Source organism: Aythya fuligula, chromosome 16, assembly GCF_009819795.1.
Source record: "Aythya fuligula isolate bAytFul2 chromosome 16, bAytFul2.pri, whole genome shotgun sequence".
Classification (NCBI taxonomy): domain Eukaryota; kingdom Metazoa; phylum Chordata; class Aves; order Anseriformes; family Anatidae; genus Aythya; species Aythya fuligula.
Window position 1 is genome coordinate 15,865,020 of NC_045574.1, and position 27,373 is coordinate 15,892,392.

The 27,373-nt window shown below is 71.5% G+C and overlaps 7 protein-coding genes across 7 annotated transcripts; 3 read left to right on the forward strand and 4 right to left on the reverse strand.

Moving 5' to 3' along the window:
* Positions 1-244: 244 nt before the first annotated feature.
* UBE2C (ubiquitin conjugating enzyme E2 C) lies at positions 245-1,491 on the forward strand. Its single transcript, XM_032198374.1, has 6 exons — positions 245-371; positions 537-564; positions 659-745; positions 858-1,062; positions 1,149-1,208; positions 1,295-1,491. The coding sequence occupies exons 1-6, from the start codon at positions 271-273 to the stop codon at positions 1,351-1,353; spliced, it is 540 nt and encodes a 179-aa protein (XP_032054265.1). The 5' UTR covers positions 245-270; the 3' UTR covers positions 1,354-1,491.
* A 1,961-nt stretch (positions 1,492-3,452) lies between these two features.
* Positions 3,453-5,063, reverse strand: TNNC2 (troponin C2, fast skeletal type). Its single transcript, XM_032198486.1, has 6 exons — positions 5,052-5,063; positions 4,214-4,265; positions 3,963-4,106; positions 3,772-3,886; positions 3,558-3,694; positions 3,453-3,484 (listed from the first exon to the last, which is right to left on the reverse strand). The coding sequence occupies exons 1-6, from the start codon at positions 5,061-5,063 to the stop codon at positions 3,453-3,455; spliced, it is 492 nt and encodes a 163-aa protein (XP_032054377.1).
* Positions 5,064-6,959: 1,896 nt separating this feature from the next.
* SNX21 (sorting nexin family member 21) lies at positions 6,960-8,947 on the forward strand. The gene is made up of 3 exons (XM_032198322.1): positions 6,960-7,267; positions 7,368-7,522; positions 7,879-8,947. Exons 1-3 carry the CDS (start codon positions 6,988-6,990, stop codon positions 8,548-8,550), a joined length of 1,107 nt encoding a protein of 368 aa, XP_032054213.1. The 5' UTR covers positions 6,960-6,987; the 3' UTR covers positions 8,551-8,947.
* Positions 8,948-9,349: 402 nt separating this feature from the next.
* Positions 9,350-11,929, reverse strand: ACOT8 (acyl-CoA thioesterase 8). Its single transcript, XM_032198282.1, has 6 exons — positions 11,833-11,929; positions 11,604-11,740; positions 10,821-11,046; positions 10,411-10,568; positions 9,862-10,053; positions 9,350-9,765 (listed from the first exon to the last, which is right to left on the reverse strand). Exons 1-6 carry the CDS (start codon positions 11,913-11,915, stop codon positions 9,647-9,649), a joined length of 915 nt encoding a protein of 304 aa, XP_032054173.1. The 5' UTR covers positions 11,916-11,929; the 3' UTR covers positions 9,350-9,646.
* Positions 11,930-14,897: 2,968 nt separating this feature from the next.
* Positions 14,898-17,479, reverse strand: NEURL2 (neuralized E3 ubiquitin protein ligase 2). Its single transcript, XM_032198581.1, has 2 exons — positions 16,792-17,479; positions 14,898-15,013 (listed from the first exon to the last, which is right to left on the reverse strand). Exons 1-2 carry the CDS (start codon positions 17,477-17,479, stop codon positions 14,898-14,900), a joined length of 804 nt encoding a protein of 267 aa, XP_032054472.1.
* A 596-nt stretch (positions 17,480-18,075) lies between these two features.
* On the forward strand, positions 18,076-22,369 carry CTSA (cathepsin A). Its single transcript, XM_032198231.1, has 15 exons — positions 18,076-18,124; positions 18,257-18,438; positions 18,549-18,660; positions 18,746-18,796; positions 19,097-19,183; positions 19,260-19,415; positions 19,750-19,841; positions 20,157-20,241; positions 20,350-20,441; positions 20,655-20,733; positions 20,885-21,033; positions 21,105-21,180; positions 21,272-21,361; positions 21,485-21,586; positions 21,748-22,369. Exons 2-15 carry the CDS (start codon positions 18,257-18,259, stop codon positions 21,829-21,831), a joined length of 1,437 nt encoding a protein of 478 aa, XP_032054122.1. The 5' UTR covers positions 18,076-18,124; the 3' UTR covers positions 21,832-22,369.
* A 348-nt stretch (positions 22,370-22,717) lies between these two features.
* On the reverse strand, positions 22,718-26,983 carry PLTP (phospholipid transfer protein). The gene is made up of 16 exons (XM_032198262.1): positions 26,841-26,983; positions 26,021-26,139; positions 25,766-25,865; positions 25,572-25,700; positions 25,314-25,469; positions 25,085-25,148; positions 24,851-24,914; positions 24,668-24,759; positions 24,360-24,536; positions 24,161-24,220; positions 23,901-24,065; positions 23,694-23,761; positions 23,569-23,611; positions 23,294-23,357; positions 23,145-23,221; positions 22,718-23,042 (listed from the first exon to the last, which is right to left on the reverse strand). Exons 2-16 carry the CDS (start codon positions 26,130-26,132, stop codon positions 22,914-22,916), a joined length of 1,500 nt encoding a protein of 499 aa, XP_032054153.1. The 5' UTR covers positions 26,133-26,139; positions 26,841-26,983; the 3' UTR covers positions 22,718-22,913.
* Between the last annotated feature and the right edge of the window lie 390 nt (positions 26,984-27,373).

A 27,373-nucleotide genomic window follows, 5' to 3' on the forward strand; every position in this document is an offset into this window, starting at 1 on the left:
CACCCGCCTCCTGCGCCTGCCCCTTTAAGAGCGCGCGGGGGCGGGACCCGCGCCGCGCCTCCGCGCCTGCGCCTCGCGGGGAGGGGCGCGGCCTCCCGCCGTCTCCCCGGCAACCGCGTCCTCGGCGGGCGCCCATTGGCCGGCGCCGGGCCGGCCGCGCGCCGATTGGTCCGCGCGGGGCCGGTTTGAAACATTCAAACGGGCGCGGGAAGGGGGCGGGGCTCGGGCCCGGCAGCCGAGCGGGGCCGCGCGGAGCCGCACGGAGCCGCCATGGCCTCGCAGAACGCCGACCCCGCCGCCACGCACGGAGCCGCCGCCAGAAAAGGGGCCGAGGCCGGGCCCCCGGCTGCACGCGGCTCGGTGGGGAAGAGGTGAGGCCGGGGCGGGACGGGGCTGCCCGCCGGGGCCGCCCGGTGACGGTAACGGCCCGGTAACGGTAACGGTAACGGTAACGGTTGGCTGCCGGTGCCGGGTAACGGCCCGGTATCGGCCCGGTGCCGGTGCCGCTGTCGGTAACCCGCGCGCTTCCCCCTCAGGCTGCAGCAGGAGCTGATGGCGCTGATGGTGAGTGGGGGGCCGGGGCCGGGGCCGGGGCTCGGGGCCGGTACCGGACTCGGGGCCGGTCCCGGGGCCGGTTGCTGACGGCGCTGTCCCGCAGATGTCCGGGGACAAAGGCATCTCCGCCTTCCCCGAGTCCGACAACCTCTTCCGCTGGATCGGCACCATCGACGGCGCGGCCGGCACGGTGAGCGGCACCCCGGGACCCCCCGGGACCCCCTGGTCCTCCCCCGGTTCCCTCCCGTTCCCCCCCGGTTCCCCCCCCGTCCCCCCCGGTCTCCGCTAAGTGCCTCCCGCAGGTGTACGAGGAGCTGCGCTACAAGCTGTCTCTGGAGTTCCCCAGCGGGTACCCCTACAACGCGCCCACCGTGCGCTTCCTCACGCCCTGCTACCACCCCAACGTGGACACCCAGGGCAACATCTGCCTGGACATCCTGAAGGACAAGTGGTCGGCGCTGTACGACGTGCGCACCATCCTGCTGTCCATCCAGAGCCTGCTGGCAGGTGGGTCCGTGTGGGACGGGACGGGGACGGGGCCGGGACGGGGCCACCCGCAACGGGGACCCCGCTCACCCAGCCCTCGTCCCCAGAGCCCAACATCGAGAGCCCCCTGAACACGCACGCCGCCGAGCTGTGGAAGAACCAAGCGGGTGAGTGCCCCCGGGGGCGGCGGCGCGGCCCCTGGCCCTGCCCTGCTGCCCCCCGGCCCTGAGCCCCCAGCCCCTTCTCTCCCCAGCCTTCAAGAAGTACCTGCGGGAGACGTACGCCAAGCAGGCCAAGAGCAAGGAAACCTGACCCCTGCTGCACTGCCTCCCTGCGCCGCCCCCTGTCCCTGTCCCCCCCCCCGCCGTTCTGTATCATAGGCTGTTTTTAAGTTAATTTTGGAGTCCGAGCTACGGTTAATGTATAAATAAACGCACGTTTATAACTCTTCCCCTGTCTGCCTGAAGGGTTTGCTGCGTTCAGAGGTCCTGCGGTGCTGGACAGCTGTGCTGGGTGCGGGGGCTGCTGTGGGTGGGCTGCCCCGTCCCCAAGGCAGCAGCCCCGCACCCCGCTGCGAGCGTGGCGGGGAGAGGGAGGGACACGGACACCCGTGGGGTCGGGGGGGGCTTTATTAACACTCCCCAGGACAGCTCCTGGGGCGGTGGGGACACACGGGGCTCCATTGTGGGGGGCTGGCCCTGCTGCCCCATCCCCTGCCCCAGCTCACAGGACGCTGCAGCAGGGCCCCGCACGAGGCCCTGACCCCTGGGATGTGGGGGCTGCGCCCAGCCCCCCCGGCCCTGCCGCCTGCGTGGCCTCCACCGTCCAGAGGGGGATGTTGGCCGTGCTCTCCATCTCCGCCAGCACGGCCCTCACCTGCTCCATCTCCTCCTCCAGGCACGGCGGGGCCGGGGGCTGCTCGGGGCCCCCCCCCTCGCCGTCCCCCCAGCCCGGTGCGCAGCAGGGCCGCGCCGCCCCCCTGCAGGGAGAAGAGGCGGCAGAGGCGCTGGGCCTGGCGCAGGTCCTGCAGGAACAGCTCCAGGGCGGAGAGGAAGAGCACCCACAGCCGCTCCAGCTCCCGCCGCTCCTCGGGGCTCTCCGCCTGCCGCAGCCCCGCCAGCAGCGCGCTCCGCAGCCCTGCAGGATGGGGGGCGCTGAGGGGATCCCTGCCCCCCTTCCTGGGGCGCCCCCTCCGTGCCCCCCGCCCGCCGTGCAGGTCCCTTACCGGCGCTGAGCTCCCGCGCCTCCGCGCTCCTCCCGCGCCGCTCCTCGCGCAGCCGGGGGCCGTCGGCGCTGCCCCCCAGCTGCAGCACCAGCTGCCGGTGCCCGGCCGCCGCCTTGCACAGAGCAGCCTGGGCGGCCACGCACGTCCCCACTGCCCCCCGTGCCCCGCACGCAGCCCCTCGTCCCGGTGCCATAGGGGAGGAATCTGGACGCAGCCCGGCTGCGGTGGCCCCTGGCTCCACAGGGATTTGATGGGCTCTGCACCAGGGCCCTGCGTGGGGCCGGTCCCGCTCTCCCCACGGGCACTGGGTGCTTCCTGAACCCAGGAGCTCTGCCCTCGCCCCTGGCGCCCCCATGGCTGCGCTCCTCCCCGGCTGCAGAGGCCGTGCGAGGCCACAGGTCCCCGGGGAGCTCTGGCATGGGCTGGGCTGGCACGGGCTCCCTGGACGGAGCTGCTCCAGCATCGCCTTAACCCCTGCTGGGGGGGCTGCTGCTCTCCCCCACCTCATTGCCAGCTCCCCACCTCCTTCCCTGCAGGCCCACAGGGCCCCGGGGTGACGCTGCCCCCCCTGCATCCTCCGTGCTCCCACCGGAGCGGGCAGGAGCAGCCCCGCAGGCACTGCCGGCCGGGACCCCCAGCCTGTGGGAACGGGGCCGCGCTCCCCGTCCCGCTGCTGTGGGAAGCGGCCGCTCTGCATGGAAACTCTGAGCTCAGCGCTGGCACCTGCCCAGCAGCCCGTGGGAACCGCTGCCCCGCGCTGCCCCGCTGCATGAGGGCCTCGTGGTGAGCCAGGCGGCACCGTGTGGCACGGCACGGCGTGGTGTGGGGCACGGCACGGCGTGGTGTGGGGCATGGCACGGCGTGGTGTGGCACGGCGCACCCCTCCGTGAGGATCCCTGCACCCCCCCTGCCCTGGGGACAGCACCACAGCACCCTCCCCGTGCAAACCCAGCGTAATCCTGTACCGGCAGCTCAGCCTTTCCCCTTTTAATGAGGCTCAACCATAAACCACATCTGACAGCGTCGAGGAAAAGCTCAGCCGCTGGCCACAGGGCGAGAGCAGGGCCCCGGTGCGGGCAGGGCTCCCGCTGTGCGGGCGGCCGGGGCCAGGCGCTGCGGCGGGGCTGCTCCCCCGGCGGCGGAGCGGGGCTGGGCGCAGCGGCTGGCCCGAGGAATGTCTGGTCCCTTACTGCACGCCCTCCATCATCTTGAGGAACTCTGCAAGAGAGCGGCGCCGTCAGCCCCCGCCGTGCTGCACGCACAGCCCGCTGCAGCCAGGGCCACCGCTCACCATCAAAGTCGATGCGGCCGTCGTTGTTCTTGTCTGAGTCCTTCATCAGGTCTTCTATGTCCTCCTCGGTGACGTGCTCGCCGGTGGCCCTGAGGATCTCGCCCAGCTCCTCGATGTCGATGAAGCCGTCCGCGTTCCTGCGGGAGAGCACGGCCAGGATGGGCCCCGCTCGCCCGCCGCGGGCAGGCACCGCGGGCAGCGCCGCCCCACTCACTTGTCGAAGATGCGGAAGCAGTTGGCCAGCTCCTCCTCGGACTTGCCCTTGGCGTCCTCTTTCATCTGGCGCACCATCATCACCAGGAACTCCTCGAAGTCGATGGTGCCGCTGCCTGCGGGGAGGAAGCGTGGCTCAGGTCAGGGCACCGGCCCCGGCAGCCGCCCCAGCACCCGCCACCCGCCGCTCACCATCCTCGTCCACCTCCTCAATGATGGCATCCAGCTCCTCCTTGGTGGGGTTCTGGCCCAGCATCCTCATCACCGTGCCCAGCTCCTTGGTGCTGATGTCCCCGCCGCCGTCCGCGTCAAACATGTCGAAGGCAGCCTTGAACTCTGCGGGGATGGGGGGGGTCGGGGATGGGACCTCGGGCACCGGGGTGGACCCTGGCCCTGTGCATCCGCCGGGCCCCAGCCCGCTCCCTGGCGCTGCCCTCGCTCACCAGCGATCATCTCCTCGCTGAGGAAGGCGCGGGCCTCCGCCTGCTGGTCCGTCTGCAAGACAAGGGGCGAAGGGGTCAGCGCTGGCTTCGCACGCCCCTGTCTGGGGGCAGCAGGACGAGGGGCTCTGCAGCGGGGCCCTACCCAGGGTCAGGTCCTGGACCCCCTGGCCTCCCCGTGGAGCCCTCGCACAGCGTCACCCTACGGCACTTGGGGTGGAGGTGTGAGTGGGGTGAGTGGTGTGCATGGTGCTGCCCATGCCCGCGTTGAGCCATGGCCCCGGGCAGCCCCCACGGCTCAGCATCCACGCAGCCACCCCGAGGGCCGCTCGCTGGGGGTTCCATGACGCAGGGGCCACCGTCCCCCCCGTGCTGCCTTGGCATCCCAGGCACGCAGCACTATTTTTGGGATCTCCTCGGCTCCCCTTTTAGGAAGCAGCGGTCTGCATCCACGGGCACCTGTCGGCCCAGGATCGGGTTTCTCCTGGAGGCGCGGGCGGCGCAGGGCTGCGGCAGTGTCGCATGACCCAGCGCTCAGCTTTCAGCGCCTTCGCACAACCCAGGTCCAGCCGGGGCTGCTCCGACGTCCCCAGGAACCCGCTCGCTCCCCGGGCAGACGAGTGCCCTCTTCTCCCCGGTGCACGTCCCGCGGGGGCCCTGCGCTGCCCCAATGTCCCCTGCCACCTCCCGCCTTGGCCAGCCCCGGAGCTGTAGCCCGTGGGCACCGTCCCTCCCGCAGGGGTGCCCTGGCACAGCTCCGCATCCCCCAGTGCCCGCGGTGTCCAGCGCCCCCGGCCCAGCTGCAGCTCGCCCCGGCACGCGGCACCACCGAGGTTCTTACCATTGACGCCATCTCTGCTGCTCTCCTCCCCTAGGGTGTCACCACCGCACGCACCAGAAGCCCCCAGAAGCTCCCTGGCTCCCCAATTTGTAGTGTCCCCGTGCCCCCAGCCGTTGGCCCCCCAGCCCGGCAGCCTATCAGCTCCCCGGTGCAAATCCAGCCCCGCTCATTGGCAACGGGCTCATTTTACCTAATTTAGCCAAAGCGTTATTGGCCAAGAGCTGGGGATTAAACGTGGGTCTGAAGCCGGGATAGAAATTCAAGCCCTGCAGGGAGGGACACCGGAGCCTTGGCAGGAACGTGGCTCCGTCCCCTGCTCAGCCCCCCCCGCCCCGGGGCAGCTCAGCAAGGAGGGGGTTAAAAATAGCCCCCGAGCAGGGGCATCCCCCCGACACCGGGGCTGGGGCTTCCCCGGCGTGGCCGTGCCGGACCCGGCACCACGGGCACGGCCCGATGGCACCACACGTGCCCCCGCCAAGCCCGCGGCACCGCTGGGGGCAGGCGGCCAGCTCAGGGGCCGGGCTCCGTCCCCTCCCTCGCCCCCCGCAGCACCCCGGCTGCCCACCCCTGCCCGCCACCCCCACCCCTGCTCTTCACCCCCGTTTCTGGTGCTGGGCAGGCCCCCTGCAGCCCCCAGCCCCCGATGAGGGACGGGCCGTGGCAGGGCTGCGAAGCCCCGGGGTGGGCGAGGAGCGCCCGGCCCCCACGGTGGGTGCTGGCACTGCTGGCACCCATCTCCCTCATCCCAGACGGGGCTGGAAAAGGCAGCGCCGCTTCGTGCCGTCGGCAGGGTGGAAACCTGCCCGGGGCCTCCTCGAAGGCTCCCAGCACAGCCCAGAGCGCGGGCGCCAGTGCCGCAGCCCCTGCCAGGGTCCCGCTGCCAGGGCTAACGGCTCGGGGGACGCGCTGGCCAAGTGGCCCTCGCCCCGTGGGGCTCCAGGAGGGCTCAGGGCAGCGCAGGCAGCACGGCACCAGGCCCAGGGGGCTCCCTGGTGCTGGGGAGGGACGGGAGGCTGCCGGGATCCCCCCATTCTGCCCACGGGAGCCGAGCCCCCCCGGTGCGCCCCTCGACATGGGGTACCGGGGGTGGCCCTGGGGCACCCCGGGCCTGCAGCAGACCCGGGCGGGGTGCGGGGTGCTGGCGCTGGGCGCAGAGCGATGGCAGCAGCTGTGCCGGTTCCTCGATATTAATAGACGTTCCCAAGAAAGTGGCGAGGAGGGAGCAGGAATGGCGCTAAATAAGGCCGGGCGAGCGCCTGACGCCGGCCGTGGCTGCAGCCCAGCCGTGGGGGCGCGTGGCGAGCCCGGCCGGGGGCCAAGGGCAGCGGGGCCGGGGCAGCCCCGGGGCTGCTGGGGACACGGCACCGCAGGACGGGACCCCGGGATCGGGGCACTGGGGGCACTGGGGGCATGGGGGCACTGCGCTATTTGGGGCATCGGGGCATGAGGGTGTCGGGGCATCGCGGCACCGGGGTGTGAGGGTACCGGGGCACTGTGGCACCGGGGGTATTTGGGGTACGGGGGAGCTGCGCCCGGCTCGTGGCGGTGCGGGGAGCGGGGCCCCGGTGCTGCTCGGGGCCGTTCCGGGCCGTGCCAGCCCCGCCGCGATCCGGGTTCCCGGCGGAGGCGGAGCCGCGCAGGGAGGATCCCGGGACGGGCGGCGGAGCGGCCATCGCACGGCACCGCCCGGCGCGGGGAGGGGAGGGGAGGGGAGGGCGGCACGGCCCCGGGACCGGCACCGGGGGCACCGGGAGCACCGGGGGGGGGGGCCGGGGCCGCACCGCGCCGGGAGCGGGGCTCCGGGCAGGCGGGGGGGGGGGGCCGGGGCCGGGGCCGGGTCCCGCCGCCGCTCCGGAGCCGCCCCGTGCCCGGTGCCCGTCCCGGCGGGCGGGGGCGGCCGGGGCCGAGCCGTCGTCGCCGTCCCCCGGCCGTGGGCATGGCCGCCCGCATCCTGCACCGCCTGCGGCACGCGCTGGGCGCGGAGGGCGCCAGGGAGGAGCGGGCGCGCGACGGCGGCGAGGCCGAGGACTGCCCCGAGAGCTCGGAGCTGGAGGACGACACCGAGGGGCTGTCCACGCGCCTCAGCGGCACCCTGAGCTTCGCCAGCCACGAGGACGAGGACGGGGACGAGGACGAGGACGACGAGGACGGCGCCGGCGAGGAGCCGGGGGAGCCGCCGGAGCCCACGGGGGAGGCCGCGGGTGCAGAGGACGGAGGCAGGTGCCGGGACGCGGAGCCCCGGGGAGCGGCCGTGTCCCGCGGGCAGGACGGGGCCGGGCGGCCCGGTGCCCCCGCTGAGCCCCTGTCCCCGCGCAGGGTGGGACGCGGCGGCGAAGCCCCCCGGCGGCAGCCTGCTGACCCGCCAGCTGCAGGAGCTGTGGAGGAAGTCGCGGAGCAGCCTCGCGCCGCAGCGGCTGCTCTTCGAGGTCACCAGCGCCAGCGTGGTTAGCGAGCGCTCCTCCAAGTACGTGGTGAGTGCGCCCCGCTCGGGGCCGTGCCGCGGGGCCCCCTGCGGCCGGGCGTCCCGGGGCGGGTGGGCGCTGATTTCTCTCTGTCTCTCCCTGTGCTGCTCTGATGGTGCTGGCGGCTCAGATGAGCCTCAGGTAACTACAGCCGGCTGGGCCTGCTCGCTCTGCTGGGCCAAACCCTGCCCCGGGGCAGGGCGGCGTGGGGCATGGCATCCCTGTCCCTGTCCCTGTCTCTGTCCCTGTCCCTGTCCTTGTCCCGGCAGCTCCTCTGCTGCGTGCGCTTGGCTGTGTCCCGGCCCCACCAGGAGGCCGTGTCCCCCTCCACGGCGCCCCCCTGACCCCCGGCTCCCTGCCTGCAGCTCTACACCATCTACCTGATCCGCTCCGGCCAGTTCGACAAGGCGCCCGCCACCATTGCCCGGCGCTACTCGGACTTCGAGCGGCTGAACCGCCGCCTGCGCAGCCGCTTCGGCTGTGACATGGCCGGCATCGCCTTCCCCAGGAAGAGGCTGCGGCGCAACTTCACGGCCGAGACCATCGCCAAGCGGAGCCGAGCCTTCGAGCAGTTCCTGTCCCACCTGCACTCCATCGCCGAGATCCGCCGCTCCCCCGAGTTCCTCGAGTTCTTCTTCCTGCAGGACCTGCGGGCCGCCCAGCGCCTGACCTGCACCGGCATGTACCGCGAGGCCCTGGCCACCTGGGCCAACGCCTGCCGGCTGCAGGAGCGGCTGGGGGTCTGCGGCTCCGGCCGCTTCCTCCTGACGCTGGCTGGGCTGGCCGTGTGCCACCAGGAGCTGGACCAGCTGGGCGAGGCGCACGGCTGCTGCGAGCAGGCGCTGCAGCTGCTGGAGGCCCAGGACAGCCACCCGCTGCTGGGGCCCTTCCTCCAGGCTCACGTCCACCTGGCCTGGAAGGTGGGCAAGGACAAGCGGCGCTCGGAGGCCCGGCTGCAGGGCCTGCAGGAGGCCGGGCTGCCCCTGCAGCAGCAGCCCAGCCTGAAGGAGTGTCTGATCAAGGAGCCTCTCGAGTGAGGCCCCGGCCGGCACCGGGCTCAGGGTCCGTGGGGGCAGCACGGTGGCAGCACCAGGGCGGGAGCCGGGGCAGCGAGGGTCAGGATGGGGCACGGAGGCAGGGCGGGGTCGGCACAACCCACGCGTGGTGGCTGGGAGCGGGGCCAGCCCCTCTGGGAGCTGCCCCTCGAAAATGCACTTTCTGTGTCAGTTCTTCCTTCGGCACCGGGTGCTCACTGCCCACACTGCCGGCCTGCTGGGGGGCCGGCTGCTCCCTGCGGGGGCTTCCCGAGGTAGATGGGGTTCAGCCAGCACACAGAGGCACCGCGTTAAAGGGACAGGAAGGCTTCTGGCCAGGAGCTTCCAGTAACACATAATAAAAAGGACTTTATTAAATAAAGTCTTGGTAGGAAAAAGAGCAGGGGTTCCTGCTGTGTCTGCTCAGCTTCACTTCCCCCTCTGGCACTGCACGGGGGCACCCATCAGTGGGAAGCTCTCACGGCTCCCAGGCCAGGAGCTGGGAACGGCCGCGTTCCCTTTCACTGCGGCTGCTGGGGGCCCCTCTCCCGCCCAGCCCTGAGGAGGAGGCCAAGGTGCAGCAGCAGGAGCAGCAACAGCTCATCCATTAGGGCACGGGGAGGTGAGGAGAAGTGAGAAGGGGAAGCTAACGATTGTCACGGTAGCGCTTTCCCCTCCTCTGATCCCATCCACCGTGGGACACAGCCACCCCCAGAGCCCTGACGCTGCCCTGCCACGAGAAGCTCCCTCGGAGTCACGCAGCCGCCCAGAGCCAAGGGGACAAACTCCAGGGGACAGCTCGCCCGTTCACGTGATGGCTTTATTTACGTTGGGTGAAGGCTGGCTGAGCTCAGGACACCATTACGCGCTGACAGGCGGTGAAAGGGGGCATCACTGCTGCCTGTGCAGGTCCAGCTCAGCACCGAGGTGCTGGCACCAGCACTCCGGCAGGCCGGGCCCCTCAGCCCATTCTCTGCTGCTCCTTCCTCTGCTGCCCGGGGCTCTGCCTTCGCCCACGGCCAGTTTGGTGCAGGCTCCTCCGCAGGCCTCAGCCCCGGCACAGGGAGCTTGGTGCCACCGCTGCCGCCGGCGCCCTTGGCTAGAGTTTACTCTGGGTCGGTTTCTGCTCCACCCTGATGACTCCTTCCTGCGCGCAGGTGACAGCCAGGACCCCGTCCCTGCGCCACAGGCGCCCGTGCACCAGCCCTCGGCACCCACCTGCAGGCAGCGCCCGTCAGACCGCGAGCCCTCCGGTCCCCGCCGGGGCAGGGCCGGCCTCGGCCACACGGTGCCCAGGAACCGGGCAGGACTCACCCGCCCAGGGGCTCTCGCACTCGTAGAGCATCCAGTGGTCAGCCCGGAAGGGAGCGTGGAACCACATGGAGTGGTCGAGGGACACCATGAACTTGACGTTGTACTGCCGGTGGGGCAGCAAGGCCGTGCCCAGGAAGGCGAAGTCCGAGATGTAGGCGGCCACGCAGCAGTGCACCTTCATGTCGGCGTCTCCTGCGAGGAAGCAGCGCGGGGTGCTGCGGGACACCCCTGGGCAGGAGCTGTGGCACTGAGCTCCAGAGCTCCGTGTCCCCAGGGCCGGCTGTTACCCAACATGTTACATGGCTGGCATGTTACCCATGCAGCTTTATACCCACTGCCCTGGCCATGCCCCTGGCTGAATGTGCCAAACGGGCACCGTGTCAGGCTCTGCCCCGTGGTGCTTCAGCCCCGAGATCCCACAGGCCTGGGGCACAGGGGGGAGCTGTGACCCCCCCAGCCCTGTCACAAGCGTGCTGTGCAGCCGCAGGGTGAGGCGCAGCCCCAGCCCCCGGCTCGTGCAGCAGCGGGAGCCCCTCGGGCAGTGCCCACCTATGTAGCCGCGGGCTCGCACCCAGAAGAGTTGCTTCGGCTCCTGCTGCTCCGTGGTGAATATATCCGGCGGGTTGACGGGTTTGATATCAATCGGCACGTTTTCCGCTTGGATCTTGTTGAGGCGCCTTCTGTATTTCTCTGCCAAGTTGGGATTCCTTCGGACAACAGGGAGGAGTGACCTCAATGCCCCGCGTCCTGGGAAGGCCCAGGGCAGGGCTGACGGCAGCAGACTCAGCCCAGGGCCCCCCCCAGAGGGGCAGGAGGGTCCCGGTCCCGGCCCTGTCCCACGCGTTTGAGAACTCTGCAGGCTGTCACCGCGATCCTCTCCCATCCGCTTCTGCCCCCGCGCCTCCCCAAGGCCCAGCACAGAGGCAGCAGGCGCCACGCGCCCCCAGCGCCCCACTCACTGCAGGAACCTGGCGATGAGCTCCTCCTGGGTCAGCAGCTCCTCGGGCGGCGGCACCGCGGGCATGGTGAACTGGTGCTGCAGGGGGCTGTGCTGGGACAGCTGGAAGGACGCCTGGCAGATGAGGATGGGCTGCCCGTGCTGGACGGCCTTCACGGAGCGCACGGAGAAGCTCTTCCCGCTGCGGGTCCGCTCCACCTGGTACAGCACCGGCACCGCGGGGTCCCCTGGCACACACAGCACAGCCCCGGCACCGTGCGGCAGCCGCAGCTCGGGGCACCCCGACCGGCACGGCCCCCCCCGGGCAGCGGCACCGCTCGGGGAGGCTCGGCCCCGTTCCCCCCGGTGTCCCCCCGTTCCCCCCTGCCCCCCCCGGTACCCCCGGTTCCCTCGTTCCCCTCCAGTTACCCCCAGTGCCCCCCGGTGTCCCCTCGTTTCCCCCCGTTCCCCCCCCGTTTCCCCCGTTGCTCCGTCCCCCCCGGTTCCCCCCCAGCGCCCCCCGTTCCCCCGGTGCCCCCCACTCCCCCCCCGCCCCCCCCGTTCCCCCCTGTCCCCCCCGGTACCCCCGGTTCCCTCGTTCCCCCCCGTTCCCCTCCAGTGCCCCCCAGCCCCCCGTTCCCCCCCGGTGCCCCCGTTCCTCCCCGTTCACCCCAGTACCCCCCATTCTCCCCGGCTCCCCCGGTTCCCTCGTTCCCCCCCGTTCCCCCCCAGTGCCCCCCGTTCCCCCCGTTCCCCCGGTGCCCCCCATTCCCCCCCCGTTCCCCCCCCGCCCCCCGGTGCCCACCTGCCCTGACGAAGTAGCAGTGCAGGGAGTGCACCTGCTCGTCGCGGCTCACGGCGTGCGCGGCCGCCACCAGGGCCTGCCCCACGATCTGCCCCCCGAACAGGCGGCGCGTGGCGGGCACCCAGTGGTGCCGGCCCCTGGGGGGACAGCGGCGGCGCCGTCAGCGGCCGGCGGGGGGCGGCGGCAGGGGGGCGGCGGGGGGGGTGCGGCCCGGCCCGGCCCCGCGCACCGGAACAGGTCGGTGTCGAGGCGCTCCAGGCTCAGCACGGTGTCGCTGAGGGCCCCCCGCAGGTCCCCGCCCGCCTCCGCCATCCCCGCGGCCACCCGGAACCGGCACGGGCGGCGGGGAGGGAGGCACCGCCCACGCGGCGGAAGCGGCGGGTGATTGGTCCGTCGCGCCGTCGGTCGGCGGGAGGGCGGAGGAAAGCGCGGCGCCGGTTGGCGGGACAGCTGCCAATCGCCAGAGCGCGGTCGTGATTGGCCAGCCTGCAGGAGGGGGGCGGGACCGCGACTGGGGGCGGTGCTGGGGGCTCTGCTGAGCGCCTGAGGGGTGCGCTGCCGGCTTCGTGACGTCACGGCGCGCCCGGCCGTGATTGGCGGCTTCCCCGCGAGGGGGCGGGGCGTGCTGGGATAGGCCCTCCCCCGCGGCGGACCCGGTACCGATGCCGGTTCCGGTTCCGGTTCCGGTCGGGGCCCGGCCGCGGCGCAGGGCGGTGCCGGTTCCGGTTCCGGTTCCGGTGCCCTGCGGCTGGGCGCGGGGCCCCGCCAGCTCCCGGAGCGCCGCGGGCAGGACGGGGCCGTCCGAGGGGCTCGGGGCCGCCCCCTGCGGCTCGGTGCCGGGCTCTGCCGCCCCGCAGCGCTCCCGGACGGTGCCGTGCGCTCCGCCCGCCCCGCGGCTCCTCCGGGCCTGCCCCGAGCCCCCCGCTGCCGTGGCGGTGCGCCGCGAGCGGCCCCACACGGCCCCACCCGGCTCCTCCGGGCACCCCCAGCCCCGGCAGCGCTGCCCGGTGCCAGCCCCGGCCGCAGCCGCCGGGAGTCCCGCGGGGGTTCGGGGCCCGCCCGCGGCTGCAGCTCCCGGGGGCTCCTCCGGGGCCGGTCCCTGGGCGCTCGGTGCTCCCCGGCCCTTGGGCTGCAGCCGGACGGGGCTGCGGAACGCCCGAGGGGCAACGAGGGGAGGAAGCGAGGGGCTGACGAGCCCCTCAGGCGGCCCCTGATGGCTGCACGGAGCCTGGGTGGCCCCGCGGCGGCTCAGCACAGCCGACAGGCACCGGCTGGCACCGGGCGGGTCCCTGGGGATGGCCACGGGGCAGCCCAGCCTGCGTTCCTGCTGCCTGGCCAGCACGTCCTGGCTGTGCTGGGCTCGGGGAGAAACGCCTCGCAGCCAGAGGTGCCGGGCAGGCGGTGGCACAAGGGACGTGGTGCCAGCCAGGCTGGGAGGGCAGTGACAGCAGCCTCCTGGGGGGAGTCCCTGGAGAGTCTCTGCCTGTGTCCTTCCCCACGGCAGGGATCAGCTGGCTCCTCGCCACCTCTGTCAGATGGGCGAGCGCTGCCTCCTGCGTGGGGGAGCTGAGGAGCTCCACGAGTCCCTGACAGGACCGTAACGGGGAAGGAGCTGCTGACCCGACAGCAGGAAACGTGGCTGGCAGCGAGCCCAGGGTGGCGTGGGGCAGGAGGTGATGGGATAATAGCATGTGATAGAGCTGAGTGATCCGTGGCCAGCGCCTGCAGGTCCTCCAGCATCCAGCTGCGAGGTGTTGTGCAACGCCAATAAACCGGCCTGGGAGCTGCCGTGTCCCTGCGGCCGCCCCTCCCCTGCCAGTGGGGCAGCCAGGCCTCTCCTCGCTGCGGCAGGGTTTCTGACACCTCCTCCTGCCTCTCTAATTTCATCTCTCGTTTAATTTCATTGCCCTGCAGTTAGGTGTGAGCCCTTGTGCCCAGGATCCTGTGGGTGGCAATGTGTGCTGCTGGCGGCGCTGCCCGGGCGGGGAAGTTGTTTGTCTGGCCGTGGCAGCTGCTCTTAATTCCTCCAAAAATGGAACCGAAATGGAACCCGCCCTCCCTCCCACGGCCGCCTCCGCGCTGGGTGGAAGCAGGGAGCCGCTGGGGGTCACAGCCGTGCAAACAAAGCCACGGCGAAGCGCAGAGCTTTGAACACGGGGGTGGGGGACAAAAAAACACCGAAAAGAGCACGCGGGGCTGTGCCCGGCCCGAGGCAGCTGCCCTGCACCGGGGGAGCTCGGTTCTCCCTGGTGCAGCCATCCTGAGGCTGTGGGCACAGCGGGTGGCATCCCGTGGCCGTGGGGTCCGGGTGGCAGCGGGGAGCAGCGGCACCGTGCTGCGGGGCTCTCACCCCGTGCTGCCCCCGGCAGCGCCCCGCAAACACCTCGGCTTCGGAGCTGGCCGGGTGGAAGTGCCGCGTGGCCGGGGATTTCCTCCCAGTCGAGGTTTTGTAACAGAATCTGATAATATCAAATCTGGCTGTCTAAACATAGCGCCGTGTTTCCTAACACACCTTTCTCTAAGCTCACAGCTGCGTTTCCATGGGGAGGCTCTGCCTGCCGCCCTGCCGGCCTGGCGCACCCCCTGCCCCTGGGGATGGCTCCGTGTGGCTCTGGGCAGGCAGCACCGGCTGCAGTCAGGAGCAGCCTGTAAGGTCTGTGCAGGCCCACAGACAGAGCCCGCGGTGCGGACTGGGATGAGTTCGGGCCCTGGGCTCCCCCCGGAGCACCCAGCAGCCGGGGCCGCAGCGGGCACCAACCTCCTGCTGTGAGCAGCTGCACGGTGTGCGCCCGAGGGGCTGCTCCCTGCACGTGGGGCAGCGCCCGGCCCTCCCAGCCTTCACGGGGAGCACAGGAAATCAGTCATCCCCTTCTCAGCGTAAACATCTTTCCCAAGAGCGAAACTGCGTGGCCGGGACAGGGCCCGGCTGTAATTTACCTCCACGTGAGGCCGGGCAGCGGGGCCGGGCAGGACACCCTGCGGCAGCACCCACACCTCCCCGGGCAGCCCCGTGCACGCTGCAGGCTCTCACCAGACACGGGACCCCGCGCCGGGGCCACTGGTGCCGGCCCCCAGCAGTGCTCTGAGCCGCTCGGGGCTCCAGGAGGAGCTGCTCGAGCACACAGCGCCCGCACCCCCTGCCCGGCCCCCCCCGGCACCGCTCCCCCTCCGCCGCCCCCCGCACCAGCACTGCTCGGGCCGTGGCTGGAGGCGTTTATTGCTCTGCCCCGCGGTGCCCCCGAGCGCGGCCGTACCCGGAGAGGGGGGGGGAGGTCCCTGCGGGGCGCGGGCGCCTCACTCGTGTTTGCAGAAGTGCTTCAGCGGCGGGGGCAGGTCCAGGCCGTCGATGGCCAGGCGGTGCACGACGTGCTTCTGGATGACCAGCCGGCACAGCGTCTGCAGCGAGGGCACTGCGAGAGAGCAGAAAGAGGCAGGGGCTGGGGCTGCCGTGTGCCGAGGGGGCTGCGGGGGGGGCTCCCCGCTGGCCCCGTGTTTTTGGGCAGCATTTGGGGAGTTTGGGTGCCGCTGGGCAGCTCTCGCCTGCAGAGCTTCGCCGTGCAGGGCTTTGGGCTGTGCTGGGCGCTGCAGCCAGGGTCAGAGCTGGAGAGCTCCGCAGTTCTGACCCGAATTGCTGCCCGACTCCGGCTGTTTTGCATTTGTTTTCTCTCCGGGCTGCCACGTGGGCCCCCCGAGGCTCGCATGCCCACGCGGTGTTTTCCTTTCATCCCCGTCCCCCGGGTGGCCTGCACGCCTGCCAGACTGCGTGAGCAACTTCTCCAGCACTCTGGCCGCAGAGAGGCCTCACATGATGCTCCTGGGCCGCCTGCCTTCCCGCGGGGCTCGGCCCCTGCCTTGCGCTGTGACACGGCCGTTCCTCTTCTGTGAGCTCGCGGCGGCCCCCAGCAGTGTGGGTGTGGGGTGGCCCCTGCTCGCCGACACAGCCCGGAGCTGGCTCGCTGCCTGCGGGTCGCGGTTCCTCACGAGGAGGAGCAGAGCCCACGGCGTCACGCTGCCCGCGGTGTCACGCTGCCCTCGCTCTCACGTGGCCGCCGGGGCCTCGAGACAGCAGCAGGCAAAGCCGAGCTCTGTGAGCACACCGCGCTGCGCCGGCTCCTGGCCTTGTGCTGCTCTGGGGCGTCTGCAGCTCTTATCTTTATCTCTGCGTGCCAGGGCCACGAGGCTGCGGCGCCCTGAGTGCTCGGTGAGAAGCAGCAGCCGCCCCGGGCCCCGGCAGCTCCCTGCCCTCTCCCTTCTCCCTTCCCCCTCGCAGTGCTGCGCTCCGGCTGCTCCCCTCTGGGTTTCACTTCACTGTCTGCCCCCGAACTGATTTGTAAACCCAGAGGAAGTGTTGCAGCAAGAGCAGCTGCCCCAGTCTGCGGAGGGCAGGGAGCACGGCCTGCCCAGCTCGGCAGGGAGCTGGGTGCCGGTCACCCCCCGCACAGCCGGGTTCCAGCCTTGGGACGGCAGTGGCTGAACTTTGGGCCAGTGGGAGAGGCGCTGGGTGCAGGAGGCCGCCTGCCCCGGGGCCGGTGTCTCACTGAGCTGTCTCTGGCCTTGTGATGCAGGCAGCTCATTATCTCCCACTTATATAAAACATCGGGGGTAGGCAGCGTGAGGGCGGCCCAGCCAGGAGCTCGGTTTCCTTCTGGCTCACGTCTCCCGTAATTCTGAGCACGTGCTGGCTTTTCCAGCGTGGTGCTAATTAGCACCTGAGTGCTCGCAGGAGCCAGTGACCGCGCTGGGCTTCCCCTCCCCACCCTGCCTGGGATGCCTTCGCTGGCACCACCAGGAACGCCCGGACATTGCCCAAGTGCGGGCGGCACCGCAGGCTGTCAGCTCACGTGCCACAGCAGCACGGCCCCGGCACCGCCTGCCTCGTGCCCGTGGGACAGGACGGGATGGGATGGGACAGGATGGGATGGAACGGGACGAGACCCTCAGGCTGGCTCTGCCCCAGTGCTGCCGGCTCCATGCCCACACATGGGGGAGCTGCTCCCACGCCCCCAGCCCCAGCATGGTGCAGCACAGCCCACAGGAGCTGCCCACGAGTGGTCCCACCTATGCTCTGTGGGGACCCCCGCCTGCTTCCCTGTGCCCCACACCCCGTGCCCCGCTCAGACGCTGCCCGTGAGGCCACGGGGCAACCACCTCCCCCCCCATTTCTGTGCCCGCGGGGGCAGATACCCACGGCCGTATTCCACCTGGATCACCCGGACGCTCTTGGTGGAGGCGAAGACGTCGACCACGGCGTAGAGCGGGCGGGCGGCGGGCAGCCCGCGGGCGCTGGGCCCCATGTCCTCGCCGTTGATGACGATGTGCATGTCGGCGGTGCCGTCGGGCCGCGGGGCGTACAGCACGCCGATGCGGCTGCGCCGGGCGGTGGGGGGCAGCGCGTTGGTGCGGTACAGCTCGTCCAGGACGTGGCTGTAGCGGCCGGGCCGGCTGCGCCCCACCAGCTTGTCGCGGGGGATCCGCAGCCGCTCGATCAGCAGCTCGGGCGCCCAGAGCGGGCCCCGCTCCCGCGGCGCCTCCTCGCCGTCCGGCGCCACGCGGTTGTGGCTGCGGGTGATGGCGAACACCCAGGAGTCGCCCAGGCTGACCAGGTCGGGCAGCGAGTACTCGGGCAGCGCGGGCAGGCTCTGCGGGTCGCGGGCCGTCAGCCCCACGCGCAGGTGGCCGCACCAGCCCGGCTCCTTCTCCTCGATCTCCACCAGGAAGATCTCGCCGGGCGCCAGCGGCTCCTGGCTGAAGCAGAGCGCGTTGGCGAAGCTCTCCACGCGCGTGGCGCGGGTGCGGGCGGCGTCCATGCGGACGTTGGCGCCGTGCACGCGGTGGAAGCGGGCGGGGGCGCGCCCCGGGGCCGCGGGCTCCGCCATGGCCCCGCCGCTATTTTTACCCGGCCCGGGCGGCTCCGGGCAGCTGCTGCCGGCCGGGGCCGGGGGGTCCTAGTGCTCGGGGCCGGGGGGGGCGGCGGGGCCGGGGCCGGGACCGGGAGCGGGAGCAGGACCGGGGGTGCTCCCCCCACCCCCCCTCACCCCCCCACCCCTCCGTGCTTCCCCACTCGTGCCCCCGGTGCCGCCTGTCCCGGGGCACGGCCCCGCTGCTGCCCGGGGCGCTGTGGTGGCGGTCCCGGGGCCGCGGCACCGCCGGGGTCTGGCACCGGCCCGGGGGGGTTGGGTCCGGTCCCGCGGCGCGGAGCCCACGCGTGGGGCTGCCACGGGGGGGCCGGGCGGGGCCGTGCATTGCCGGGCTGTGCCGGTGTCGGTGCCGGTCGGGGCCGCCCCGCTCCGTGCCGGTTCCCCCCCCCCCCCCGTCACGCGGTGCCCACGGGCTCGGGACCCGCGCGCGGCGTGGGGGTGGGCGGGGCCGGGCGCGTGGGCGGCGCGCCGATTGGCCGTCGAGAGCCCCGCCCCCCTTCGGAGCCCCGCCCCAACTCCCCGTGCACGTGACCGGCGGGGGTCATATGGGCGGCTGTCACGTGCCCGCGGCGCTGCGCCGCCGGGAGCCGCTGCGAGAGCGGGGTCAGCGGGGGGGCACCGGGAGCGGGGGAGGGGGGCGGCGGGGCCGGGGGCAGCTCCGGGGCCCGGGGGGGGCTCCGCGGCCGTGCCGGGCCCCTGGGCGCGCCCCCAGCTGTGCGTGTCCCCGTCCCGCAGATGCTGCCGGCCGTGCCCGTGCTGTGCGCGCTGCTGCTGGCGCTGGGGCCGGGGCCGGGGCCGGGCCTGGCCGCGCCGCCCGAGCACGAGGTGGGCGCCCTGCCCGGGCTGCCGAAGCAGGCGGCCTTCCGGCACTTCTCGGGGCACCTCCGCGCCGGGCCCACCGCCCGCCTGCACTACTGGTACGTGGGGGGGGAACGGGACCCGCCGGCGGCCCCCCCCCCCGGGCCGGGCCGGGGCCGTGCGGGCGCTCACGGGGCCGTCCCGGTGCCCTCCCGGGGCTCTCCCGCAGGTTCGTGGAGGCGCAGAGCGACCCCCGCGGCAGCCCCGTGGTGCTGTGGCTGAACGGCGGCCCCGGCTGCAGCTCCATGGAGGGCTTCCTGAAGGAGCACGGCCCCTTCCTGGTCAGTGCTGGTGGACGGGGGCTGGGGGGGCTCCGTCCCAGCCGTGCCCGCTGACCGGCGGCCGCCGCCGTCTCCCCCCCCGCAGGTGCAGCCCGACGGGGTCAGCCTGAAGTACAACGACTACGCCTGGAACAAGGTAGGGGCAGGGTGCTGGCAGGGAGTGGCCCCGTCTGCCTGAGCAGCCGCTTCCTGAAGGGGCACGGGCGGCTCCAGGCCAGCTCCTGCTGCCCTCCGGCGGGGCTGAGCCTCCTCTGCCTGACCCCCCCTGCTCTGAAACCCGCTCCCAGTGGGGCAGCACCGCGGCCCTCCAGTGCAGCACTGGTGCTGCAGACACAAACACTGCTGTAGATGAAGGCCAGGAGCCCTCTGCCTCAGCAGCTCGCCCTGGGAGCCAGGAGGGCTTCCCCTGTGCTGCAGCTCCCCGCTGTCCCCGCAGGTTGCCAACATGCTCTACCTGGAGTCCCCTGCTGGCGTTGGCTTCTCGTACTCTGATGACAAGAAGTACGCCACGAACGACACTGAGGCGAGTGACCCTGGCTGCTGGGAGCACCCGGCCCTGTGCCTGCCCCGCGGGCTGTGCTCACCCCCTGTGCCTGCAGGTCGCTCACAACAACTACCTGGCGCTGAAGGAATTCTTCCGGCTCTTCCCCGAGTACTCCAAGAATGACCTCTTCCTCACGGGGGAGAGCTACGGGGGGGTTTACATCCCCACGCTGGCCGAGTGGGTGATGCAGGACCCCAGCCTCAACCTGAAGGTGAGCGGCGCCGCTCTGCGCGGGGCTTGGGGGCGGGGGGCTCGGCACGGCCTCGCGGGGCCCGGCCGGCAGCTGCAGCGTGGGGCCCGCTCCAGGGCCTGGCCCCGCCGCCTTTCATCTCCCCCGGGGTGCTGGCAGCGGCTGCCGGCGGATGTGTCCCTGCTGCGTGGGACTGGGGCAGCCCTCAGGCACCCGCAACCTTTCCTGTTCCCCACCGTGGAGTAAACAGGGCCGCAGCTGGGGCCGCATCTGCTTCCTGCCTGACGCTGGTGCCGCTGTGGCCGCCCTGCGGGGAGCTGGGACGCCGCAGAGCTGTTTCCTTCTTGCTTCGCAGGGAATCGCCGTGGGAAACGGCCTCTCCTCCTATGAGATCAATGACAACTCGCTGGTTTACTTCGCCTATTACCACGGCCTGCTGGGAACCCAGTAAGAGCCGGGGGAGCGCTGGCGCTGGTTCTGTCCCTGGGAGAGCAGGAGGGGGGCACAGCGTGGGGCAGGGCTGGCTGGGTGAGCGGTGTGGGGGACGGGCTGGCTCCCTGCCTTCTGGGCAATCCCTGGCTTGGGCTGATCCTTGAGCTGTGGGGGTGGCCCCTCGTCCTGCGTGGCCCCAAGGGCTGTGGCTGTTTGGGGCTCTGCCAGCCCCCAGGGCAGGCAGAGGTCCTGCAGCGTGGCCGTGGCTGCTGGTCGGTGTTGGTGTTAGCTCTGGCAGCTCGCTGCAGGCTCTCTGGTCTCTGCCCACAGGCTGTGGAAGGACTTACAGACCTTCTGCTGCTCCCAGGGGAAGTGCAACTTCCACGACAACTCCAACCTTAACTGCACGCTCAAGGTGGGGGAGCCAGAGCCCCGGGCGTGTGCCCCTCTCCAGTGCCTGTGAGTGGCTCCTGTCCCTCAAGCATCCTGCTCAGTCCCAAGCCCTTCTTGCGGCTCGTTGCAGATGGAGGAGATGATCCAGATCGTAGAGGAGTCCGGCCTCAACATCTACAATCTCTACGCCCCGTGTGCTGGCGGTGTCCCCGGGAGCATGAGGTGAGAGCGGCCGCAGCAGCGGAGCCGAGTCCTTGGGCACTGGTTTGCAGCGTGCGGGCTCCCTGCCTGCAGGGGGACGTGGTGGGGCGGGCAGGGACCTGCTGCCTCTGCCTGCTGGCAGGGCCTCCTCTTCCCTGGGGGGCCCCAGGTTGTTCCCCAGCCCCTCATTCCTCCAGAGCTTTCAGCCCGACTCCGTGCTTGGTCTGCCTGCAGGTACGAGGGCGACTACCTCATCACCCACGACCTGGGAAACTCCTTCATCCGGATGCCGCTGAAGTTCTCCTGGCGGCAGGTGAGCCTGGTGCCGTGACATGGTGCCGTGACACGGGGCCGTGACACCCTCTGCCCGGCCATGCTGCCTGGGGGCTGAGCGGGCAGAGCAGCCCCTCCCGGGGAGCAGCGCGGAGCTGCAGCTGCTGCAGGGCCTCTCCTGCCCCTTCCAGAACCTGTTCCGGATGCCTGTAGCCCGTAAGAAGGTGCGCATGGACCCGCCGTGCACCAACTCCACAGCCCCTACCATGTACCTGAACTCCCCGGAGGTGCGGAAGGCTCTCCACATCCCCCCGGAGGCCCCCGAGTGGCAGGTGTGCAGGTGAGTGAGCTGCGGGCCGGGCCGGGGCCAGGAGGGCGAGCAGCTGCCTGGTGCTGACGCTTCTTCCCCAGCTTCGAGGTGAACCGCAGCTACAAGCGCCTCTACATGCAGATGAACGAGCAGTACCTGAAGCTGCTCGGAGCCATGGTACGTGCGGGGGGAGCAGCTCTGCCCACGGGGCCTCCTGCCTGCCCGGGGCCGCTGCCCTGCACAGTGCTCAGCTCCTCCTGCTCCGCAGAAATACCGCATCCTGGTGTACAACGGGGACGTCGACATGGCCTGCAACTTCCTGGGGGATGAGTGGTTTGTGGACTCCCTGTGCCAGAAGGTAACGGGGCAGAGCAGGGGCTGAGCCTCGGCACCGGCCCCAGGGAGCTCCGGGCTGCCCAGGGCCCAGTGCAGCGGGGGGAGCCCCGGGGCCAGGTGCTGATGGTGCTGCCTCCAACCCCAGGTGCAGGTGGCTCGCCGGCCCTGGCTCTACACCGTAGGAGGTGAGAACCAGATCGGGGGCTTTGTGAAGGAGTTCACCAACATTGCCTTCCTCACCGTCAAGGTAGGGCTGAGCTGGGGCACGGGGCTGCTGGCCGTGCTGCGGGCAGGCCGGCGCTGAGGAAGGCAGCGTGGAGGTGGAGGGGGAGCGGCGCTCGCTGCCGTGGGGCAGCCAGAGGCTCTATGGGGCACTGACACCCCCCTCCTCCTGCCTGTTCCCTGCAGGGAGCCGGCCACATGGTGCCCACAGACCAGCCCCTCGCTGCCTTCACCATGTTCAGCCGCTTCATTAAGAATGAGCCTTTCTAGGAGCTGCCCCGGCTGCGCGTGGTGCTTCCAGCTGCCTGCACGCGCCGGCTGCCTCCTGCATGGCTCGGCCTCGCTGCTGCTTGGCTGTGCCACAGAATGAGGCCCTGGCCGCTGGCGGGACTTGGCTCAGCCTGGCAGGACAGCAGCCGGGGCGAGCGGCGTGGAGGGGGGCTGCCTGCGGGCAGGGGGGAGAGGAGTCCCCGGGGCTCCCTCCCTGCCGGGCCCTGCAGCTGCCTCCGCGCTGTGGCTTCCTCTCTCCTCCTGTCTGTCTCTGGAGGCAGTTACTTCCCTCTGGGCTGGGAGCAGTCCCTGCCACTTCCCCTCTGCACTGCAGCCTCTGCACGCACGTTGCCCCAGGCGGGCTCTGAGCCAGCTGCTCCCTGCTAAGCACAGTTCAGGTGGGGGCTGCCCCCCAGGGGCTTTCTGCTCCCCTGAACCCACTCTCAGATCTCAGCGAAAGGTGATTTACAGTGAAGACAATCCCCCTGCCTGGGGCACGCAGTGCTCTTGGGACCTCACAATAAACTCTCTGAACGAGGTTGTTCTGCTCCTCATTAACCAGCTGCTCCCCCCTCTCTGCTCCCCTTCGCTTTGCTTTCCTTTGCTCTCTCAGGCGTTCTGCTCCTCACCCAGCATCCAGCAGAGCCGAGTGCTGCTGCGCTCTGCGGGGTCCTGGGGAGCTGTGGCCTGTGGGCTCTGCACCCTCCTCCTGCAGGGGCACTGGGGCTCCCCAGAACTCAGCCACCCCCAGGAGCAGGGAACGCACGGTGGCTCCAGGCCCTTCTGGTGCTGCATTGCCTCCCGGGGGGAGCAGCGCTGCCTCTCTCGGCTCTCCCCCAGGGCTGGCAGCCGTGGGCCCATCCTCCAAGCAGCGAGGCAGCGCGGGTTGGCGTCGAGTGGTTTATTAGTGTAACGAGAGGGGTGCAGCAGGGGTTCCCAGAGCAGCCATCTCCGCCTTGCTGCCACCCACCAGGGCATGGGGCGCCCTGCGGGGTGTTCTGGTGGTGCCGGGGGGGCCGCTTCCTACCTACAGCCTCCGGGTCCAGCCCGGGATCTGTCCAGCGCGAAGGAGCGAGGAGGAGCTACGGCTGGCGGGGCGCTGCGGGGGGCGAGGTGGGGGCTGCGGGGGTCGCGGGGACGGCGTGGTATTTCTCGATCACTTCCCGCAGCCCCTTCTGGAAGTGGAGATCGGCTCCCACCGTGAGGAATCCCTGCCAAGGGGAAGCCGATCAGCCCGGGGCCACCTGTGCCTGCGCCCCGCTGGGCACGGTGCCTCCTGCGGGGCCCGGGCTGTCCCGGCCGTGCTCACGCACCGCGTGGTTGGTGACCACCTCCCTGGTGAAGTCCATGCCCTCCGGCAGCGGGATCTGCACCCCCTTCCTCGTCCTCTCTGCAGGGAGGAGGCGCAGTAAGCAGCGTGCCCCTGCCCCAGCCCAGCCTCTGCGGGCAGGGGGCTGCTTACCGTTGATGATGGGCATGATGGTGAGCTGCAGCAGGGTCTTCAGCGGGGCCTGCAGCGAGAACAGCTGAGGGAGAGGAGAGGAGAGGACAGGAGGGAGGGTGAGCGCCCAGCGGGGGGGCTGCCTGGCAGGACAGGCTGTGCCTGCGCTTCCCAGGGGCTGGGCTGGAAGAGGGGGTCCTGGGCTTCCCCCTCCTTCCCCCCCACTGCTCCCAGCTGTGGCTGGGGGCTGCTCAGGGAGGTTGGACCCCCCCTGGGCTGTCAGCAGCTCTGCTCACCGCCAGCGACTCCAGAGCTGACTGCTTGGAGTAGATGCGAAACCTGCGGGAGGGAAAGCTGCCGTGAGCCGGGGCGGAGGGGGCTCGTCCCTGCAGCCCCCCCGGGACCCCGGCATGGGCCCTACCGCCGCAGGTCCAGCTGCACGCGCAGCGCCTTCCCCTGCAGGAACACCTTGGCGCTCAGCTTCGTTTCCTAGGGAGAGAGACGTGTGGGAGCCCTGCTGCCCCTGGGCCCTGCTGTCCCCTTGCTTTGGGACCCGCAGCCCTCCCAGGGGGGGCAGCGCTCCTGCCCTGCGTGCCGGGGGCTGTGCTGGGGGGGGGGCAGCGCTCACCATGGCCATGCTGGAGAGCTGCACGGCCGGGCGGCCCGCGGGCACCAGCGAGATGTTGAGGAAGGCAGAGACGGAGACGGAGGTGCCTGAGGGTTTGATCACGCAGCGGGGGGGGGCCGACACCTGAAGCACCAGGCGCAGGGGCGCATCCACCACGGCAGGGTTCTGGGGAGGCAGCGGGTGAGCCAGGGCACGGCCGTGTCCCCACACGCCCAGGGTCCCCCCGTGCCTCGCCTGCCCCAGGGGTGAGCTCCCCTCACCAGCATGAAGATGGTCCCAAAGAAGGTGGCTCTCAGCAAAACCTCCAGGTCCTTGGGCACCTGCAGGGAGCAGAAACCTCTGGATGAGAGCCGTTACTGCTGCCCCCGGCAGAGCTGCTCCCCGGGCAGCACCTCCTGCCTCCCGCTGGGTGCTTCCCCCCTCCCCAGCCCCTGCCCAGCGGTGACCCTCGCTGCGCACCTTCTCCCCCTCGAGCTCTATGGCCAGGACGCCCGCCTGGAAGTAGGCGTGCATGGCCGAGTCGAAGAAGTACTCGGAGAAGGCGACGTAGACCATGCGCTCGGTCTCCTTGATCACCGGCTCCACCGCGTGGTTCTCCAGCTCCTGGCTCTCCCTCCCACGGTAGAAGAACATGCCCTGGGGCGTGAGCAGCAGAGGTTTCTGCAGCCGTAGCGCAGCGAGCCCGGCGCCGTGCTGCACGGGGTGCGCGCTGGCACGGGGCGGCTCCGAGGGAAGCGGGGGGAGGCAGGGCAGGACGCAGTGCGCACCTTGAAGTCCAGGTCAAGGGTGTCCAGGGAGACGGACGGATCCTGCAGGAGGGAGTAGTCGATCCCAATGTGGTCATCCACGTAGTTCCTCACTGCCAGGAAGAGGCGCTGTCACGGCAAAGCCTGCAGGCCGCCCCGCAGGGCTGTGCTCAGCTCGCTCCCGTCCCGCACAACAACGCTCACCTGGCACCGTGTCCAGCAGCGAGTTCAGCAGCACCAGGCTGGCGTGCTCCAGGGACGGGCAGATCTGAAAGGGACATGGCTGGGGTGAGGGGAACCACGGCGGCAGGGCCAGGGCTCCTGGTCTGGCTGGGGACCCGGACCCTCCTGCACCTTCCCTGGGGGCAGCCCCTCCTGCTGCGGGGCCGGGGGAGGCCCCACGTCGCCTCCGTGCCCCGTCCCCACTCGCAGTCCTACCTGCTGGCTGACGAGGAAGCGCATCCCCGTGACAATGAAGGTGCTCAGGAACTCGTAGACCTTCCTGCAGGACACAACAGCTCTGCAGCAGCCTCCAGCCCTGTCCCCTCACCCCTTGTGCCTCAAAGAGAGCACGGCCTGGCCGCAGGGGGCTGGCACAGGGTGAGCTGGGTGCGGGCAGAGCCAGCCCAGCAGAGGGACACGGCTGCCACGGCGGGGTCGGGGGTACCTGAGCGTGCCAGAGAAGCCCGCGTGCATCCTGGCAATGGAGGCATTGCACGTGATGTTGGAGATCTTGAGGCGCCCGACCTCGTCCTTGGCCAGCCGCAGCACCGTGTGGATGTGGACGCCATCAGCAGAGGCATTGATGGACCCGATGTCGTAACTGGAAGCAAGGGGAAGAGACGGGAGGAGCACGGAGCTCTGAGCAGCTCCAGATGCCCCCCTGGGGCTGTGGCCCGGTGGGCAGGAGCGGGGGGGCACTCACAAGAACCAGTAGAGCAGCTGGCGGCGGAAGCGCAGGCTGATGGAGGCGTTGTTGATGTCGAAGGCGAGGTGCTGCCGCGGCTGGAAGCGCAGGTCGGAGAAGGGCAGCTGCAGGTCCACCACCTTCACCCTGCGGGGAGGGGGCGGTGAGCCCGGCACGGGGGGCGCCGCGCGGGGGGCGAGGGCGGCACTCACTGGCTGATGTTGTAGTGGAACTGCCCCTCCTGCCCGTGCAGGTCCGACACCGTGATGTTCTCCAGCTCCTGCTCCACGAAGCGCAGCCCCTCCTGCTTCACTGCAACGCGGAGCGAGGCCGGGCTGGCACGGGGGGGACCTGCGCCGTGCCCCCACAGCATCGCCCACCCGGCCGCGCCTCAGCTCCTCGCCCGCTGCCCCCGCCGCCTGCCTCTCACCCAGGCCCCGGGAGCAGGGTCCCGGCCGGCCCCTTACCCAGGTCCAGCCCCTTGGAGGTAATCCGGATCCTGCAGCCGGGGGGGCTGCGCGAGGCTGTGGCCAGGCAGGGCAGGAGGAGGAGGAGGAGGAGGAGGCTGCCGGCAGCCATCTCGCACCTGGAGGCAGAGCAGGGGGGCAGCGCAGGCCAGCCTTGGAGGGGTCCCGGGGGGAACCGAGCACCCGGGGGGGGACATGGCTGCTGCCTGCCCTGCCCGCGGCGTGGGGGCAGCCCAGACCCTAGGACCCCCCCAGGGCTCCACTGCACCCCACACCCCAAAATCCCAGCACTGCCCAGGTCCCCCAGGTCCCCCAGGTCCCCATCGCCTCAGTGCCCGTGGGCCAGCAGCCCCCTCCCCGGGGTGCTCCCCCGGCCGCCCCCTTGCACCCAGGGGCTCGCCCACCCCCAGGGCGTGCTCCAGGCGGCTCCTGCGGTGGCTGCAGAGCTCGGCCCCAAACCACAGGGCGAGGCACGAGCCCCGTGGGTGGTGGGGCAGCAGGGAGCCAGGCCCTGGGGCCTCCCCGGCAGCCATGAGCAGACCCCGGCCGCCCCCCAGGAGATGTGCTGCCGCCCACAGCCCCGTGGGTGCCGGGCTGGGACAGGAGCTGGAGCCTCCCCATCCAGCAGCGGCAGGCAGGGCTGCTGCAGGGCTGCGGGACCGTCCAGGGTTTCCCCACAGAGTTTTTGCCTGGTTCTCTGCACGGCGGAGGAGGGCGAGCCCCCTCCTGCTCGGGGTCCGGAGCCTCCATCCTCCCCCGATGGCCACGCACGGCCGGGGGGGCCTGGCGGACACAAAGCCGGCTCGGTTTGGGTACTTACAGTGACTTGTCCCCGGCTTCCCTGGTGTGGGGAAGCTGAATCACGTGAAGGGAGGGAGGGAGGGAGAACACCAGTGGCTCCAGGAGTTTCTTTTGAGCTGGCTGAGGTTCCCCTGCCTTTATACAGCCCACCAGCCGCCACCCCTTGTGGGCCTGCAGCGGGGAGGAGACAGCGGGACGGGAGGATGCCGGCCCCACAGCGCGGGTCCCTGCCAGCACCGGCAGCCAGCGGGCGGCTCGGACCCCCCGGCCCCGGGCTGAGCTCCAGGCCCCGCTCCCACCGGGCACACGGCACCCCCGGTGTGCCCCCGTCCCGTACGGGCAGCCACCACCAGGTCCCTCAGCATCACCGGGCGTCCCGGCCCCGCATGGTGAAGCCCCGCACGTGGGGCCTGGCCGGGGCAGCTCAGGGCAGTGCCACCCCCGTCCCATGGGTGCCAGGCTCCTGCCAGCCCCGGCGCTGCCCGGTGGGCTCGGCACCGGGCCGCAGCGCAAGGCAGGACCCTCGGCCCCGGGCTGGGGGACGCTGCTGTG